This window comes from Sus scrofa, chromosome 13 (assembly GCF_054392235.1).
Source record: "Sus scrofa isolate SSC_HxYL_T2T_F1_AM1 chromosome 13, Sscrofa_HxYL_maternal_Yorkshire_Landrace_v2.0, whole genome shotgun sequence".
NCBI classification, from domain to species: domain Eukaryota; kingdom Metazoa; phylum Chordata; class Mammalia; order Artiodactyla; family Suidae; genus Sus; species Sus scrofa.
The window spans coordinates 95263050-95282381 of NC_139395.1; the positions used below are offsets into that span (position 1 = coordinate 95263050).

General features: G+C 41.5%; 1 protein-coding gene across 11 annotated transcripts in view; it reads right to left on the reverse strand.

Annotated features, from left to right (window-relative positions):
- Positions 1–19332, reverse strand: part of NMNAT3 (nicotinamide nucleotide adenylyltransferase 3) — a 149858-nt gene that overhangs the window by 75194 nt on the left and 55332 nt on the right. For 10 of the 11 annotated variants that reach the window (XR_014824027.1, XM_084989857.1, XM_084989859.1 and 7 more), the window contains one exon: positions 16590–16739. Coding sequence is in view for 9 of the 11 variants with exons in the window: in XM_084989857.1 (XP_084845983.1) it covers positions 16590–16739 (150 nt within the window). In the remaining 2 variants the exon portion in view is untranslated. Of the gene's footprint in view, positions 1–16589; positions 16762–19332 lie in introns of those variants that run through there. The other variant, XM_084989853.1, reaches the window with a different exon arrangement.

The following is a 19332-nucleotide window of genomic DNA, read 5'->3' on the forward strand; positions in this document are numbered from 1 at the left end:
CTCTCATTACATCTGTCTTTGGGACCTGTACATCCAAGGAGGCCTCACAAGAGACTGCAGATGCATCTCTGCAGCATAGGGCAGTGAGAAGAACACTGGCCTGGGGGCCCGAGGCCTGGGTTCAGGCCTCAGCTCCCCCATGTATCAGTCTCAGTTTCCCAGATAGAGGTGGGAACAATACTACCTCCGGACCTTGACACCTGCTGTGCTCCAGGCTTGACAGTCTCCTTTAGTCACCATGGCCCATGTGATGTTCTCTTGCGTGTTGCTGGTATTCTTGCACTCAGAGTTTTCCTTCTTATCCTAACCTCTCCCCTTGTCTCATTTGGTTCAAAGGTTCTCAAGAGGAGGACTAGAAGTGCCTTCAGCTTTTAAAATCCTTCTGTGCTTGGTGATCTGCACATTATAAGGCTCTTACCGTCCATCCCCTGGTCATTTTCACAAGGTTTGACATTTCCCTGTCCTGACTCAGCCACCCACCCTCCCAAAGTCTTCCACCCTGCCCTCCATGCAGTACGCTCCCCTGTGCCTCCCTCGCTGAGAGCACCCATCATCACCCCTTCACCCTCCATCTCCTGAGCTATAAAACCATGGTCACACTTTGGCTTTAGCACTTGCACACCCTGATCCTCTCCACGTGCAGTGTGGCCACTGTCTGGGGAAATTTCCGAGTTCACAAGGACAACCCAACACACACATCGGTTCTCTGTCCCCTCATTTCCCAGGGCTTCTCCTTGGTGCCTGAAAGCCACCCACTGCTCCAGAGTTACTGACCCCTGTCCCTCTAGCTCTTCACAGTCACTTACTCCACCACTTTTAATAAGACTGTGCCTTCACCCCCCTAGAGCCTCCAGCCCATTATGCCCCTGCCCAGCCCATCCACCTGTTCCTCCACCTGAGATCCCAGGTCAGTCCTTTCAAGGATGCTCACAGCGGTACTCAAAGCCCCATACCCCTCCATGCTTCCATCACACCCAGCCAGCAACCTCCTTCCCAGATGAAGCCAGCTACCCTCTTTGTGGCTGCCCAAGAGCAGCCAAAAGCTGCTGGGAAAAGCTGCCCCGCAGGGTCTACTGCAGCACTGACCCCACATGGATGAGCCACATTGCCCTGCTGTCCTCCATGAGGTTCTGGTCCATTTGATCTCCTACAGAACATCCTACATCTTTCCTCCCCAAGCCTCTGAGCTCTCAGCAACACTCACTCTCAGCGGGGGACCGTGCCATCTATCTCAGAGGACAAGAGAAGCCACACAAAGGAGTGTTCCCATCTCCCCGCAAGCAAACATCACCTACCAATATCCACCCTCATTCTGCCTATCAGCCCTCCACTTACAACAGAGCCACAGCCTGGGGCCAGTCTGTCCACTGGGCTCCCTAGCCTGCTTCTGACCCTGCTTCTGACTCCACTGGAACAACACCCCAGAGGTGAAACACAGTCAACTGTATCCTAAATCCACCCTCGGCTGGCAGGCCTGCCTTGGTCCACATAGTGTAATTGTTTTCTTTTTTTTAATTTTTTAATAGTTATTTCCCCAATACAATTTTTAGTGAGCCAACATTTAACATCTTAGAGCTTTAAAAAAAAAAAACACTTAATTTGGATTTAACTTCAGGTTAAGGAAAAGTGGCAAAGATATTGTAAAGAATTTTCATATATACTTCACCCAGATTCCCCAAATGGTAACAATGACTACATTTGCTTTATCCTTCTCTCTCCACATGCACACACACACACACGCACACACACATGCACGCGCACACACACACACCCTGTTTTATTGCACTTCATTTTATTTTGCTTCACAGATATTGGTTTTTATCTTTTTTTCAAATTGGAGGTTTGTGGCAACCCCTGCATTGAGCAAGTCCATTAGCACCATTATTCCAACAGCTTTTAGTCACTTTGTGTTTCTGTGTCATATTTTAGTAATTGTCGCAATATTTTTTTCTTTTCTTTTTGTCTTTTGCCTTTTTAGGGCCACACCTGTGACATATGAAGTTCCCAAGCTAGGGGTCAAAATGGAGCAATGGCTGCCAGCCTACACCATAGCCACGGCAACGTGGGATCCAAGCCGTGTGTGTGTGTGTGACCTACACCACAGCTCATGGCAACACTGGATCCCTCCACAGCTCATGACAACACTGGATCCCTGACCCACTAAGAGAGACCAGGGATCAAACCCGCATCCTCATGGATACGAGTCTGATTCGTTTCTGCTGTGCCACAATGGGAACTCCTCTCACAATATTTCAAACTGCTACAAAATGTATTATATTTGTTATGGTGATTTGTGATCAGTGATCTTTGTTATTGTAATTGTTCGGTGTGCCATGAACCATTTCCATATACGACAGTGACCTTAACTGATAACTGTTGTTTATGCTCTGACTTCTCTCTCTCCCTCTCCCTGGGCCTCCCTATTCCCTGAGACACAACAATACTGCAATTAAGCCAATGAATAGCCCCACAATGGCCTCTCAGTGTTCAAGTGATAGGGAGAGTCATACACCTCTCACTTTAAATCAAAAGCTAGAAATAATGAAGCTCAGGGAGGGAGGCATGTTGAAAGCTAAGCTAGATGGAAAGCCAGGCCTCTTGTACCAAATAGGTAGCCAGGCTGTGAATGTAAAGGAAATGTTCTTGAAGGAAATTAAAAGTGCTCCTCCAGTGAACTCACAAATGATGAGAAAGCAAAACAGTTTTCTTGTTGCCTTGGGGAAAGTTTAGTTTTAGTGGTCGGGATAGAAGATCACACCAGACGCAACATTCCCACAAGCCAAGGCCTAATTCAGAGCAAGACCCTAACTCTTTTCAATTTTGTGAAATCTGAGAGAGGTGAGGAGGCTACAGGAGAAAAGTCTGAAGTTAGCAGACATTGGTTCATGAGGTTTAAGGAAAGAAGCTGTTTCCATAACATAAAAGTGCAAGGTGAAGCAGCAACTGCTGATGGAGAAGCTGCAGTAAGCTCTCCAAAAGATCTAGCACAGATAATTAACGAAGGTGGTTCCACTAAACACAACGGATTTTCAAGGTAGACAAAACAGCCTTATATTGGAAGAGGATGCCATCTAGGACTTTCATAGCTACAGAGGAGAAGTCAATGCCTGGCTTCAAAGCTTCAAAGGACAGGCTGACTCTCTTGTTAGGGGCTAATGCACCTGGGGATGTTAGGTTGAAGCCAATGCCCACTTACCATTGTGAAAACCCTAGGGTCCTGAAGAATTACGCTTAATCTGCTCTGCCTGTGTTTTATCGATGGAACAATAGGCCTGGATGACAGAACATTTTTTATGACATGACTGTTGAACCCTACTGCTCAGAAAAAAGATTCCTTTCAAAATATGACTGCTCATTGCCACCGCCCCTGGTCCCGCAAGAGCGCTGATGGAAATGTGCATTGAAATTAATGTTGTTTTCACGCCTGCTAACATCGCATCCATTCTGCAGACCACGGATTAAGGAATAACTTCGACTTTCAAATTTTTTAAGTTAAGAAATACATTTCATGAGGCTACAGCTGCCAGAGAGAGTGAAAACCTCTGGAAAGAATTTACCACTCTAGATGCCATTAATAGCATTTGTGACTCATGAGAAGAGGTCAAAATATCAATATGAACAGGAGTTTGGAAGAAGTTGCTTCCAGCCTTCACTGATGATTTTGAGGGGTTCAAGATTTTGGTGGAGGGAGTCACTGCAACAGTGGTGGAAACAGCAAGAGAACTAAAATTAAAAGCGGAGCCTGAATATATGACTAGATTGCTGCACTCTAATGATAAAACTTTCAGGGATGAGGAGTTGCTTCTTAGAGATGAACAAAAAGGTTTTCTTCAAGTGGAATCTACTACTGATGAAGATGCTGAGAAGATTGTTGAAATGACACCAAAGGATGTAGAAAATAACATAAACTTAGTTGATAAAATAGTGCCAGGGTTTGAGAAGACTGACTCCAATTTTGAAAGAAGTTCTGCTGTGGGTAAAATGCTATCAATAGCATTTCATATTAAAGAGAAATCCTTTAATAGGAAGAGTCAATCAATGAGGCAATTTTCACTGTCTTACTTTAAGAAACTGCCACAGCCACCCCGACCTTCTGCAACCACTTCTTCGATCATTCAGCAGCCATCAACATGGAGACAAAATTACTACTTGCTGAAGGCTCAGGTGATGGTTTGCATTTTTTAACTATAAAATATTTAAAAATTAAAGTATGTACATTTTTTGGACATAATTCTATTGCCCACTTAATTGACTATAAAAGTGCACACAACTTTTATATGCACTGAGAAACCAAAAAATTCATGTGACTTGCTTTACTGTGATCTTTGCTTTGTTGTGCTGGGCTGGATCTGAACCCTTTTGATCTTGGAGGTATGCCTGTACATTTTTTCTGAACCAGTTTAGTTAATTGCAGACATGATGCCCCTTTATTTCTAACTACTTTAATATGTTTCCTTTCAATGAAAACATTGTTTTATAAAAACTTCACTAAAATAAACCAAATCGAAATGTTAACATTGAGGAATTCCCACTGTGCTGCAGTGGAAAAGAATCCAACTAGGAACCACGAGGTTGCGGATTCAATCCCTGGCCTCACTCAGTTAGTTAAGGATCTGGCATTGCCATGAGCTGTGGTATGGTTTGCAGACGAGGCTTGGATTTGGCGTTACTGTGGCTGTGGCATAGGCTGGCAACTGTAGCTCCGATTTCAACCCCTAGTCTGGGAATCTACCTACATATGCCACGGGGGCGGCCCTAAAAGAAAAAAAAAAAAAGTTAACATTGATAGAATACTATTATCTAACAGACTTAACTCATACTTCACCAATTTTTCCACTGATGTCTATCACAGCAATAATAAATAAATAAATTGGTCCACAATCATGGACTGAATTCAGTTGTCATGTCTCTTTAGTTCTTCTTTCATCTGGAACGGCCCTTTAGTCAGTGTGTCATGATACTGACACCTTAGGCCAATTATCCTGTAGACTGTTCTGTGCTTCAGGTCTGTCTTTTAATCCCTCAGGAGAGATCCAGAGGAGCACTTTCGGCAGGAAGGACACAGGAAAAATGGTGTGCCCTTCTCAGTACATCAGAGCAGGAAACGCCTGATGTCATTACCTCCCATACTGGTGGCGGTGTTTGGATCATTTGGCTAAGGTGGTGTCTGCCAGGTTTCTCTGCTGTAATGTCATTGTTTTTTCCTTTTTCATTACAGAGTCTATTTTCAGGAGTTACCTTGAGACTACGTATCTGTTACTTCCACCTGTTAGTTTTAGAATCTATTCATGATTCTTGCATGAATCACTGCTGTGTGATTGCCAAAGGCAGATTTTCTAACTTCACCATTCCTTCTATGTTTATCAGCTAACGTTCTACTGTAAGAAATAGCTTTCCTTTCTCTCCCCTTTATTTAATTAACGAATAAATTGATTTATATCGGCTTAGGTTCATGAACTGTTACTTTAGTAAGTTATAACCCTTAACTATATTATTTATTTTTATGCTTAAATTGTCCTATGTTTTATCAGTGGGAACCCCTTCAGGGTGGCTCCTGTATGCCATGGACATTTAGATATGTCCCCATTATTTGAGTACTTTCTTATTTTCTGGTACAAGAAGTTTCAAGTTCATCTTACATGTTCCCTGCCCGAGCCCCAGAATTGACCCTGGGAATTAGAAAATTTTCCAAGGAGCATTTTTCATACAGAATGGTATTTATTAGAATGCTAGGTGGTACTATTGCTACTGGGGTGTAATTATTTCTAGACCCTCTCAGCAAACAGGAATAAGATATAGATGTGTGTCTGTAAGTATACTGACATACCTGTCGGTCTATCTATCGATCTAACTACCTATCTTATCTACCCAATCTTTCTACCTTATCTATCCATGAGTTCACACCAATACCTTCAATTGCAGTCTCACATCACTGCTGTATTTCTAAGTTCCTCTGGTCCATATTTGTAACTCCATTGTCCAACAGTGAGAAGAAACCTGACTTTCATTATCCACAGGATAGTTAATTACAGCTTGATCCTAGGATACACAGAAAGTAGTTTCAGATTGCGAGCCCTTAACTCAGGGAGACAGAAACCTACTTATTTGAGTTATATATTTGTTTACACTTGAATGCTTTATTTCCCATATTTTATGATCATAAGCAATGCAGCAATCAATCATTTAAAATGAAAATTCATATCTGCAGCTTCTAAGAAAGCAGCAGGTGTGGCTCTCCCTGCTTAGGACGGGGCATGCATGCTTTCCTAGGGCTTCGTTTGTTTGCTCTCTGCCTTCCCTACACACAAGCCCGCCTCACTTTTGTACATTCAAACCCTGCTTCACCTGGGGCCTCGCCATTCTGGAAGGACTGTCTCCACCAGTGCCTCCTTTTCCTTTCTCTCATCCCCTCCAATCCGGCTATCAGTGCCACTGCTTCAATAAAATTGTTCCCACAGAGAGGCAGCTCCACAGTGCTAACCCCACAGATCGGATGTTTTCAGTCTTTATCTAATTTGACCCTTAGTAGCACTCATGCTGGGATGCTGCAACTTTCCCGTCTGTGACTAAAACTGCTGGGGTTCCTTCCCACTTCTCGGCCTCCTGCACAAGCTCATCGTCCTTTGTTGGGCTGCTAAATGCTGTGGCTCCCGGGGGCTCATCTCCACTGATGGCTCCATCTGTGATCTCATTCACCTCAATGGGCATATTAACTCATCATCTGCAGGGGACCTGCAAACGTTCATCTCCAGGCCTGTCCTCTCTGAGCTCTGGTCACCACCTTCTCTTGGGTGTTTCACAGGTCTCTCCCAGTCAGCAGGTCTGAAGCTGAACTCGTCCCTCCACTCTCTCCTTCTCTGTAGGCGTACTCTCTCCCCGCTTCAGACCCAATCCATTACCAGGTCAGCTTCACCTTCTAATGAACTTCCTCATCTGCCAACATCTTTTCACTGCCATATCACTCTCTCATCATAAATATTCAGTTCCCTCTTACTGGCTTCCCTCCCCCAACTCCTTAGTGCTAGTATGTGGAGGAGAGGAGGGTGGGCAGAAAGAGGAGGAGAGAAATGCAGATCTTCTTACAGCTTTTAGGATGAAAGACAGACTCAACAATGGCTGGCAAGGTCTTGGTGGAGGAGGGGGGAGTCTGCTCTGCCCCCATTCCGCCTCTGCAACACTCTTTGCTGATCTTGCTTCCTGGTCATGACACTTGTTATGCCTCTGTGGCCATGTCCTCTTCCCCCCAACAGAGCCTCTGTGTATGCACTTTCCTGATCCAAGACTTCCCTTTCCCTGCATCCTCGGACCCCACCCAACCTTATTCTCAACCTAAAATGTGTCTTATTATTCTTCTCCAGCTCAGCTTTACATTTTCAGAAACACTTTTCCTGACTCCCTGCCTCTGTCAAATTGCCTCCCCCTTCATCCTGAAGCAATGGGAACTTCCTCTCAGAGGCGTGTGTCACCTGAATCATTTTACCTTTGTGGGATTTGATTATTTGCCTCCCTGTTATGGATTGGATGCTAGTGTCCACACTGTCCCCACCCCCCGCCCCATTCATATGTTGAGACCTTACTTCCTGATGTGATGGTATTAGGGGATGGGGCTTTGGGAGGTAACTGAGATTAGTGGGGGCATGAGAGTGGAGCCCTCATGAATGGGATTCGTGCCCTCATAGGAGTCATGAGAAAGCTGCCTCCTCTCTCTGCTTTCCTCCATGTGAGGGAGGACATGATGAGAAGTCCTCTCTGAAGAGAGCTCTCGCCAGAACCCAACCATGCTGGAACCCTGATCTCAGACTTTCAGGCTCTAGACAGAGAAATAAATTTCTCCTGTTTACAAGCCACCCAGTCTGTGGCATTTTTGTTTTCAGCAGCCTAACTTACCATGAAACTCCCCCAGGAGCACAGGGCCCATTTTTGCTCCTGTGTTGTCTCCGCTTCTGACATAATTCCCAGCACAGACAGATGCTCAACAAGAAGTTTGATGAGTGAATGGAGGCAGCCTGGTGTGGTGGCTACAAGCACAGGCTCTGGGGAGACTGGCTCTACCCCGTGTCCCTGTGTGTTCTATCAGGCAAGTTACTCAATTTCTCTGAACCTCAGATGCCCCATCTGTAAAATAGGAAGAGTGGGAGTTCCTGTCATGGCACAGTGGTTAACGAATCCGACTAGGAACCATGAGGTTTCGGGTTTGATCCCTGGCCTCGCTCAGTGGGTTAAGGATCTGGCGTTGCCATGAGCTGTGGTATGGGTCGCAGATGTGGCTCGGATCCCTGTTGCTGTGGCTGTGGTATAGGCTGGTGGCTGCAGCTCCAATGGGACCCCTAGCCTGGGAACCTCAATATGCTGCAGGAGCAGCCCTAGAAAAGGAAAAAAAAAAAAAAAAAGGAAGAGTGACAGCGCCCACCTCATAGGGTTGTTATGAAGATTCAGTGATCTTCGTTTAAATGCAATGCACTCAGAACACTACCTGACAAATAGTGAGGATGATCTGTGTTTGTTAAATATATAAGACGAACAGGTGCTAAATGATCATTAAATAAGTATTAATGTGAAGCTGACAGAAAATCTTATTTTAAAAAAGAAAGACAAATGGACTGTTGTTGAAATATAGGCCAATGGCCAAATTATATTGATGAGAAATAACAAACTGTCTAAATAAAAGAAAACAGGATTTAAATTTAATTCAATCTCCATTAATAGGTTTGTGACTACATGTTGGGAAAACAACTACTCATAACTGGGAATATATCCAACATCTTAAAAGAGAAATGTCAGCTTGAATTCTTAATATATTCAATGAAAGCTTTAGGTATGTCTGATGGTACTGACTAGTCATACGCTGGGCTAAATCATTTCTGTCCAAAATCAGCAAACCAAAAATAATATAAAATACAGAAAATCCACAGATAACACACATTCCTACCAGTGCTTATCATATTCCTAAACATTCTTTCAAGAAAAGGAGTATAAAAAAAATAGTTGGTTCAACATTTCATCCTCTGAGCACGTACGACTCTGTCCGTGTATTAGCAATGAAAATCTTCAGACCTAAGTTTTCATCTAATGTAAAAATTTTTCCACTATAAAGGGGTATGTTATCACAGGACTAAAGATAATAAAGCATTTTGATATATTATAGTGCCTCTGTCAGGTTGTGCTGTTGATTCAGGAGAAAAAGGAAGAAAGGACAGTTGCAGTTTGAAGAAAGGATGCTCGGGGAAGAGGAAAAGAGCTCAAAACAAAGAAGTCATTAGAGTTCCTGCAGCCAACTAGGAGACACTATTAATTTCTATTAAAGGTACTAAACAAATTGCTTCAGCTTGTTTAGTTCAATTTATATGCATGCACTAACAAATTAAAACTGTGAGTTGTTTTAGTGAAAATACACCAACAGAAGGGAGATTTCGTTTTCTTCATGAAAAAAGAGAGTCAGCTGTGAGGCCAGATTCTCATTTAGCCTTCATTGTGAACTAATTCTGATTAAGAGAAAAGGCCCTGTTGAATTTTGTCCCTGGAGAGATGAGGGGTCAGGGGTGAAGAAGCCAGCTGTGCCGGGAAGGGGAATTCACACCACACACCCCTCTCTCCTCTCTCCAACCTGGTCCTCCCTACCTTACCAGCCTCAGCTCTCTCCCATATGCTGAAGCGTGATTATCTTCCACCTCCGTGTTTTACTCCTGCTGCTTTCTCTGCCCACAATGCCTGCTACACTGTGCTTGGTTAAGTCTTCTATGTTCTTCAGGACTCAGGTGTCACCTCTTCCACAAAACTTTCCCCATCCACCAGGTGGGAGATGTCACTCCTTTGCAACTAGTACAATCACTTGACACAATGCGTCTCTTACCACCTGTGCTGTGCATCACTTGGCGGCAGGAGATGCAGTTTAATAAACTCTTTCTAGCAACAGTGCCTGGCATGAACAAGATGCAGTAGAAGTCTGTGGAATATTGGAAGGTGTCCACCCACTGTGTTACACTCAAAGTACACAGGCAGCAGAATCCATTCTGGGCTTTCAAAAATGACCAAGTACTTTTCATGCAGGAATGACTAAGAATAAAGGCAAGAAGATACTCGAGGTCATATATGAGGCCCCTCTACATATTAACACCCAAAGGCATAGAAATCATATGTAATATAAAAACATAATGTATCCATGTGATTAATTATCCACGCATTCTGTGGTTACCATGAACTTTGGGGGTGAGGAATATTCTATGACACCTTGCTGGGTCATCTAGAGCCTGACTATTTGCTTGTCAGCAAGTTCTTGAGGCATCCAAAGTCCCTAAAACAGTGAATAGATGTACCTGCCTGGGAAACAGTACATTGTACACGGAAGGGTACAGGCCCTGCCCGATAAACCTCACAGCAAAGACAACACCTATGAAGCCAGGGGCATTTCTAAGGAGTCAAGGTTGGTGGGAAAAGGCACTTAGGGGCTCACAGTCAAGCAGGCGTTTATATCAAGCCAAGCAAATGCTATACGCCCTGAAAAGAACATGATTCCAGGTGCTAGTTAAGACATATAGGGAATACATTCCTTCTTTCCCTCAAAAAGAAATGTTCTTTTCTTCCCTCCATACACTCGCCTTAGACTAAATTTTGTGAAGTGGAATTGCTAGGCTATGGAGATAAACATTTTTTTTCTAAGAGATAAGGACACTTACTTTATTTTTGGCCTTACACAATTATTGGCCTTAAAAATTAATCACTAATTCTTATAATACCATCTAATATTCAGTTGGTCTTAAGATTTTCCAAACTCTTTCATGAGCATTCTACAGTTGATTTGAATTAGGATTTTAATAAGGTCCATGCATGGATTTTCTTTTTGTCTTTTTGTTTTTTGGTTTTGGCTGCAGCGTGCAGTGGCTTGATGTAGAATCTTGGTTCCCAGACCAGGGACTGAATTTAGGCTACACTGGTGAAAGCAATGAATCCTAACTACTATACCACCAGGGAACTCCATGGTTTTGGTTTATATGTGTCTTAAATCTCTGTTGAATTTCATAGTTTCCAATTGCTCTTTCAACATGCACTTAATGGTGTTCCATAGGTCTCTTAGGCTATGTTCACTTTTCTTTCATCTTTTTACTTTCTATTCTTCAGACGATAATTTCCATTGTTCTATATTCAAGTTCATTTATTATCTTTTCTGCCTGCTCAAATCTGCCTTTGAATCTCTCTAGTCAAATTTTTGTTTTAATTCTTGTATTTTTCAGCTCCAGAACTTCTTTATGGTTTCTTCTTAGACTTTCTATTTTTTTAAATTGATATTTCCATTTTGTTCATACATGGATTCTTTTTTTTTTTAATCTTTTTTTTTTTTTTCCTTGTCTTTTTGCCATTTCTTGGGCCGCTCCCACGGCATGTGGACGTTCCCAGGCTAGGGGTCTAATCGGAGCTGTAGCCACCGGCCTACACCAGAGCCACAGCAATGCAGGATCTGAGCCGCGTCTGCAACCTACACCACAAGCTCACGGCAATGCCAGATCGTTAACCCACTGAGCAAGGGCAGGGATCGAACCCGCAACCTCATGGTTCTTAGTTGGATTTGTTAACCACTGCGCCACGACAGGAACTCCTTTAATCTTTTTTTAATTGTTATTTCCCCAAAACAATTTTTTTCCTACTGTACCGCATGGTGACCCAGTTACACATACATGTATACATTCACATACATGGATTCTTGACTTTCTCCATATCTTCCTTTAGTTCTTTGGGCATCTTCGGGACAGCTGTTTTAAAGTCTTTGTCTAGTAGATCTGCCATCAGGTATTTTTCAAGGACAATTTTTATTGATTTATTTATTTTTTCTTTTTAGAGGGCCATACTTTCCTGTTTCTTTGTATGCCTTGTGATTTTTAGTTGCAAATGACATTTGAATCTAATTATGTGGTAACTTGTAAATCAGATTATCCTCCTTCCCAAGGGTTTTATTTTTTGGTTATTGTTATTGTTTATTGTTTTTTTTGATTGTTGTGGTTTGTCTCTGTGCTCAGGATCAGTCTGAGAACAGACTTGAGAAACTTTGATATATTCTGCTTTAATTTTCACTCAGTTCAAAATATTTTCTAATTTCCATTTTGGTTTCCTTTGTGACATATGAGGTATTCAGAAGTGTGTTACTCCATTTTGATATCTGTGGATCTTCCAGAGATATTTTTATTATTGATTTCTCATGTAATTCCACTGTGGTCAGAGAATATAATTTGTAGGATTGTAAGTCATATATTAATCAAGACTTCTTTTATGGCCCAGAGTATGATCTATCTTGGTAAACGTTCTCTGTGCCCTTGAAAGGAATGTGTATTCTTTTTTTTTTTTTTTTTTTTTTTGTCTTTTTGTCTTTTTAGGGCCATACCTGCAGCATTTGGAGGTTCCCAGACTAGGAGTCTAATTGGAGCTATAGCCACTGGCCTACACCACAGCCACAGCAACGCCCAGATCTGAGCCACATCTGCAACCTACACCACAGCTCATGGCCACACCGGATCCTTGACTTGCTGAGCAAGGCCAGGGATTGAACCTGAAAACTCATGGTTCCTAGTCAGATTCATTTCCAATGCACCACAATAGGAACTCTTGAAAGTGTATTCTGTTGATGCTTGGTAAGTTTTCTATAAATGTCAAGTTGGTTGAATTGGTTCATAGTGCTGTCCAAGTCTTCTATATCCTTAATATTTTTCTGTATATTTTCTCTATCAATTAGTGAGAAGAGGATTAAAATATCAGATAAGTATTGCGGATTTGTCTATTTCTCCTTGCAGTTCTATAAGTTTTCGTTTTTATGTATTTTGATATTCTATCATTTAATTTAAAAAAGGTTTTGGATTATTATTTCCTCTTAAAGAATTGACCTCTTTGTAATTATGAAATGACCTCCTTTATCCCTGGTAATATTCTTGGGTCTGAAATCTTCTTTCTTTGATGCTAAAGCTATTTCAGTTTTGTTGTTGTTGTTTTGTCTTTTGTCTTTTCTGGGGTGCACCCACAGTATATACGGAAGTTCCCACACTAGGGGTTGAATCAGAGCTGTAGCTGCCGGCCTATGCCACAGCCAGAGCAATGCAGGATCTGAGCCCTATCTGCAAACTATACCACAGCTCAAGCAATGCCAGATCTTAACCCACTGAGAGAGGTCAGGGGTCAAACCCGCATCCTCAAGGATGCTAGTCAGGTTCATTAACCACTGAGCCACGACGGGACCTCCCTATTTCAGCTTTCTTTTAATTAGTGTTAGCACGGGAGAATTTTCCATTCATTTACTTTGAACCTAATTGTATCTTCATATTTGGTGTGCTACTTGTAGGCATCAAATGCCTGTAGCTGGGTCCTGCTTATTTTATCCACTCTCATAATGTCTGCCTTTTAGCAGAGGTGGTTAGACTATTTACAGTAATATGATTATTGATATAATTAGGTTTAAGTGTATCATTTCATTATTTGCTTTCTATTTGTCCCACCTATTCTTTGGTCCTTCTTTCCTCATTTACTTCTTTCTTGAATTAACCGAGTATATTCTGATTCTATTTTATCTCTTCTGTATGCTTCTTAGTTATAACTGTTTGGTTTTTTACTTTAGTGGTTGCATTGGGGTTTATAATCTTTAACTTACCACAGCCTACTTATAAGTGCTATTATACCACTTCATGTATGATATAAAAACCTTACACTATTATTCTGTCTTTTTGATACTATTATGAAGTTTTACTTCTGCATGTTATAAACTCCACAATACATAGTTATTATTTTTGTTTAAATGGTTAATTATCTTTTAAAGAAACATGAATAATTAAAATCTTATATAACTGCACATGTGGTTATCAGTGCTCTGTATTTTGTGCAGATTCATTTTTCCATTTGGTATTATCATCTTCTGGCTAACGAACTTTATCATTTCTTTTTCTTTGTTTTTTTTTTTTCTTTTTAGGGCCACACCCAAGTAATATGGAGGTTCCCAGGTTAGGGGTCGAATCAGAGCTACAGCGGCCAGCCTACACTACAGCCACAGCAACTCAGGATCCGAGCTGCGTCTGAAATCTACACTACAGCTTAGGGCAATGCTGGATCCTTAACCCACTGAGCAAGGTTAGGGATTGAACCCACAACCTCATGGTTCCTAGTCTGATTCGCTTCTGCTGCACCATGACAAGAACTCTGAACTTTATCATTTCTTATGGTGCAGGTTTGCTGGTGGGGAAATCATTTAGTTTTTGTAGATATGAAAATGTCTTTATTTTTGCCTTTGTTTTTGAAAGATTTTTTTTTTTGCCAGATACAGAATTTCAGATTGAGAGGGTTTTTTTTTTTTTTTTCCAGTACTTAAAGATCTGTTCCACTGAATTCCCTTTTGCTGAATTCAGAAATAAGAAATCTGCTATCTTCCTTATTTATTCTTCTGTAGATGCCTTTAAAACTTTATTACTCATTTTGAGAAATGTGATTATCATATACCATGGTATAGTTTTCATGTTCTTGGGCTTGGGGTTTGTTGAGCTACTTGATGAAGTCTGTTTTCATCAAATTTGAAAACATTTCAGTGATTATTCCTTCAAATATTTTTTCCTGTTTTTCCTCTGTTTCTTCCTTCTAGGATTTCTTTTTTCTTTTTATGGCCACACCATGGCATATGGAAGTTCCCAGGCTCGGGGTCAAATTGCAGCTGCAGCTGCAGGCCTATGCCATAGCCGTGGCAACACTGGATCCGGGCCACATCTGCAACCTATACAGTAGCTTTTTGGCAATGCTGGATCCACAACACACTGAACAAGGCCAGGGATCGAACCCACATCCTCAAGGAGACTATGTTGGGTTCTTAACCTGCTGAGCCACAATGGGAATTCCCTTCTAGGATTTCAATTACAAGTGTATTAAGATGATTTAAATTATCCATATCTCACTGATATTCTTTTTAAAAATTATTTTTTCTACATTTCATTTTGGACTATCTCAGTTTGGATAGATTGCTATGTCTTCGAGATCACTCATCTTTTCTTCTGCAGTGTCTAACCTGTTAATCCTACCTAGTATATTTCTCATCTGACATACTGTAATTTTCATCTTGAGATATTTGATTTGAATCCTTTTTATATTTTCCATGTCTCTACTTAATTTCTGAACATATAGCACATAATTATAGTAAATTTTAACATCCTTGTCAGGCTAATTCTAACATCTGTGTCGGTTCTGGTTCAGTTTTCATTAATTGATTTTTTTTCTCATTATGAATGTGAGTTTCATATAAAACCAACTTGCCCTCCAAAAATGTTTTATCATTTTATTCCATCACTACCAATATATGAGAAAGTTTTCTTCCCTATCCTGCTAGCACTGAATTTTAACAATCTTTGATCTTTGCCAATTTCATAGGCTAAGACTACTTACTTCTGCAATGTATATTTATTGAGCACCAACTATAAGCTCACTGACAGCTGGTAGCAATTCTGTGGTGTTCAGACAGCCACAATGGCTGCCCTCATGGTGCTTATCGCCTTGTGGTGTTTATGTTTTATTTGCATTTCCACTTAGTGATTTTGAGCAGTTTTTCTCAAATTTATTGTCCATTTATATTTCTTCTTTGGTATACTGCTTACTAATGTTCACTGACCAGTTTTAACTGGGTTGTTTGGATTTTTTATTCCCATGTAGAGCTATTTATTTGCTAAGAATAACACCCATTTTCATTTTTTGTAAATAAAGATTTTTTTTTAAATAAATTAACATTTGCATGTAATTTCTTTGAAGGAATGTTTTATATGTTACTCAAATACTTTTTCTATATTAAAAGTACATAAAAATTGATTTTGGTGTAAAAACAATGCCCTTAAAGGCAAACGTTTTTGAGAAATATAGAAATATATATATATGCATACATAAGATATACATAAATACACAATGAATAATACTTTCATATATATCTGACATCAACAAATAAATGACTTACGTTTTCTAGAAATAATCATGCAGATTCCAAATGCTATTTTACTCTCTTAATAATGAAATGGAAAGTCAAGGAGATGAAATATTCTCAGATTAAATATTTCCAGCTGATTAAATATTTTTGGCAAAGCCATGCCATCTGTATTAGAAATGCCCTATATGCAAGAATGTCAATTTGTAATTGTCTAAGATCTATTATTTCAAAGGAGAAAATGTCAAATTCCCCATTATAGAACGTTTGCTTACCCACTGAAGAGTAGCAGGAGTTCTCAAAGGCACATGCTGCCTATTCATCTGGCTTTGTGGTAAGTGCTTCCCAGACCCTCAGGAAGGATGCCCTGAATGAGAGACAGACTCTCTAATGTGTCTGGTGTCTTTTTAGCATTCATGGACAATGTGAAGTGGACAGAGAGGTAGTGGGTCCTGAGACAAATTTCAATTCTTTGGTTGGGATATGACTTGTACACATGTCATACAGCTAAGGAGCGGGAACCTTCTGAATATGATGGAAGAAATGTCACAAGTTAGCTGTGAATTCATAAACTGAGCAGTTTTAATAATGGGGATAATGACAGCAGCCAACAAAGCCCCACAAGACCCAACCCAACAGTTCTTCCATTGGACCTGGCCCCCTGACTGACCTGTTTGGTGAAGATGGTCTCTGGCCACCTCAAACAAGCGCAGGTGCATGTTGGTAATGGGGTTGAAGGAGCCACAGGCCAGAAGCACCACAGGGATTCGACTCTTCATCTTGTCAGGCACATTAACATCTGCTGCAGCAGCCACCCTGCCTTCAATGGGACAAAAACTCATGTCAAGGAGTTGGAACCAAGACAAGGGTCCAGATCAGTATCTCCAAACCACATACAGTCCATTACTTCTCACTTTTAAGATGACTGAGGAGGCAAGAATAACAATAACAATATTTACAGGGGACTCAGCACAGGCCAAGAACTATGCCTAGCACTATGCCCAGCTATATTCCCTATCTCACCAAATCCTTTCAACTCAATCCTGAGTGGTTACTCATACAGCTCAGGGACCTTAGAAACTTCAAGGCCCAGGACAGAAACCTGGACAGCCTGACCCAGAGACCATGTTTTGTTCGTAACCTCTACATCTTCCTTGTGTTCTGATGGGTCACCATGGGACAAAAGGAGTATGTAATAAAACACCCCAAACGTCATCTATGATAGTCCAAGTAGAAGGTACAAGATCCCAGAGCAGACTAGAACTTTTTAAAAACTAATTTTAAAATGTTTTCAGACCTACAAAAAAAGATGCAAAATTTGTACAAAGAATTCCTATATAACCTTTACCCAGATTGCCCAAATGTTAACATTTATCACTCTTTCTGTCCATATGTACATGCATATTTGTATATACCTATAAGAAATGTTTTTCTGAAATGTTTAAGGATAAGCTATAGACATAATACCTCTTTACCTCTGAATACTTAAGTATATGTTTTCTAAGAGCAAAGACAGTTTCTTACATATCTGCAAAGCAATGATTAAAATCAGAAAATTAACATTGCTAAAGGACTATTATCTAATCTATAGATCTTTCCTGATTTCATCCATTTTCCTTTACCTAGGGCCCAAGCATTTTCAGAGGGCCAGGCCCATCCTCCTGCCTGCTCTGCAGCTTTCAGCTCCAGGGTGAGGTGAAAGTAAAGCAGAAAACAGCCTGGGAACTAGGGAAGGCTGGCAAATAAGGCCCTCCAGACTGTGAGGCTTTGCCTCCTGAAGCAGTGGTGAAGTGCTCCACTGGAGATAAGCCTGTGCTTTGATTCCTAGCTCTACCTCTTACTGGCTGTATGACCTAGAGCAAATCAGAGTACCTCTCTGAGCCTCAGTTTCCTCACATGCAATATAGGGATGATATTACTTACACTTATAGGGGTAGGGTTGTTGTGAGGATGAATGAACCATGTATGGAAAATGTCTGGTGCCCAGGAAGCATTTAATATGTAACCACTGTGCCTGTGGTGAAGATGGTGCAATGACAAAAAAGACACTGCTGTTGACACAAAAAGTAAGGAGGAGAAGGAGAAAGATGGTGGCAATGTGTTTGTAGTTGGTAGCTTCCAAAAAGGAGCCCAGTGATCTTCATCTCCTGGTATTCACCTCTAGACCTCCCTTCCCATTGAGTGTGGGCAGGACCTAGTAGCTTGCTTCTAATGACTAGAACACAGCAAAGTAGTGAGATTCCACTTCTCAGGGAAGGTTAAAAAGGCTCTGGCTTCCCTCTTGCTCGCCTCTTTTGCTTTCTCTCCTGCTCACTCTGAAGAAATAAGCTGCTCTGCTGTGAACTGTCTCATGAAGAGACCCACAAGGGAAGGAACTGAAAGACCTCTGGTGCTGACAGCCAGTCAGGAACTGAATCCTGCCAACAGCCATGTGAGTCAACATGGAAATGGATCTTTCCCCAGATGGGTCTTTAGATGAGACTGCAGCCCTGTGAACACCTTGAGTGCAGCCTTGTAAGAGATTCTCAACTGAAAGACCGAGGTCAATTAAGCCAAATCTAGATTCCTGACCCATAGAAAATGTGAGATAATATATGTGTGATATTTTAAACTACTTATTTTGTGATAATTTGTTACGCAGCAACAGACAACTAATACAGTGACCAACAGGAGGGATGCATTTCATTCTTTCTTACTCCTCTTGCTACGGTGGCCTTGGCTGTGATTGTGCAATTCCAGGGGTAATGTGGAAAGTTCTCAGTTACTGGAACCTGGGACCCTTTTTGTATCTAAGGAAACTGTTTTTTTGTTGTTGTTTGTTTTTTGTTTTTTTTTTGTCTTTTTGTTGTTGTTGCTATTTCTTGGGCCGCTCCCGCGACATATGGAGGTTCCCAGGCTAGGGGTTGAATCGGAGCTGTAGCCACCGGCCTACGCCAGAGCCACAGCAACGCGGGATCCGAGCCGCGTCTGCAACCTACACCACAGCTCACGGCAACGCCGGATCGTTAACCCACTGAGCAAGGGCAGGGACCGAACCCGCAACCTCATGGTTCCTAGTCGGATTCGTTAACCACTGCGCCACGATGGGAACTCCGGAAACTGTTTTAATCTGCCCACTGTTGTCTATGTCTCCAGGTTTGTATCCAACCACTGCCTGCCCCACATTTCATACTCTACCAACGATAAACTACTTGCCACTGGTTTCTTTGTGAACTCCTCGTGGATTCCTGCTTCAAGCTTTTCTACATGCTGTTTTAGTTTCCTCCAACTGGAATACTATCAGCACACCCCAATCTGTTAACTCAGGTGACCATATTACTTATGTGACTTCAATCACTATTTCTTGACTGCCTGCTAGGTGCCTGTATCAGTTAGGGTTGCATTTGGTTCCAAGTTCCAGAAGCCTAACCTTA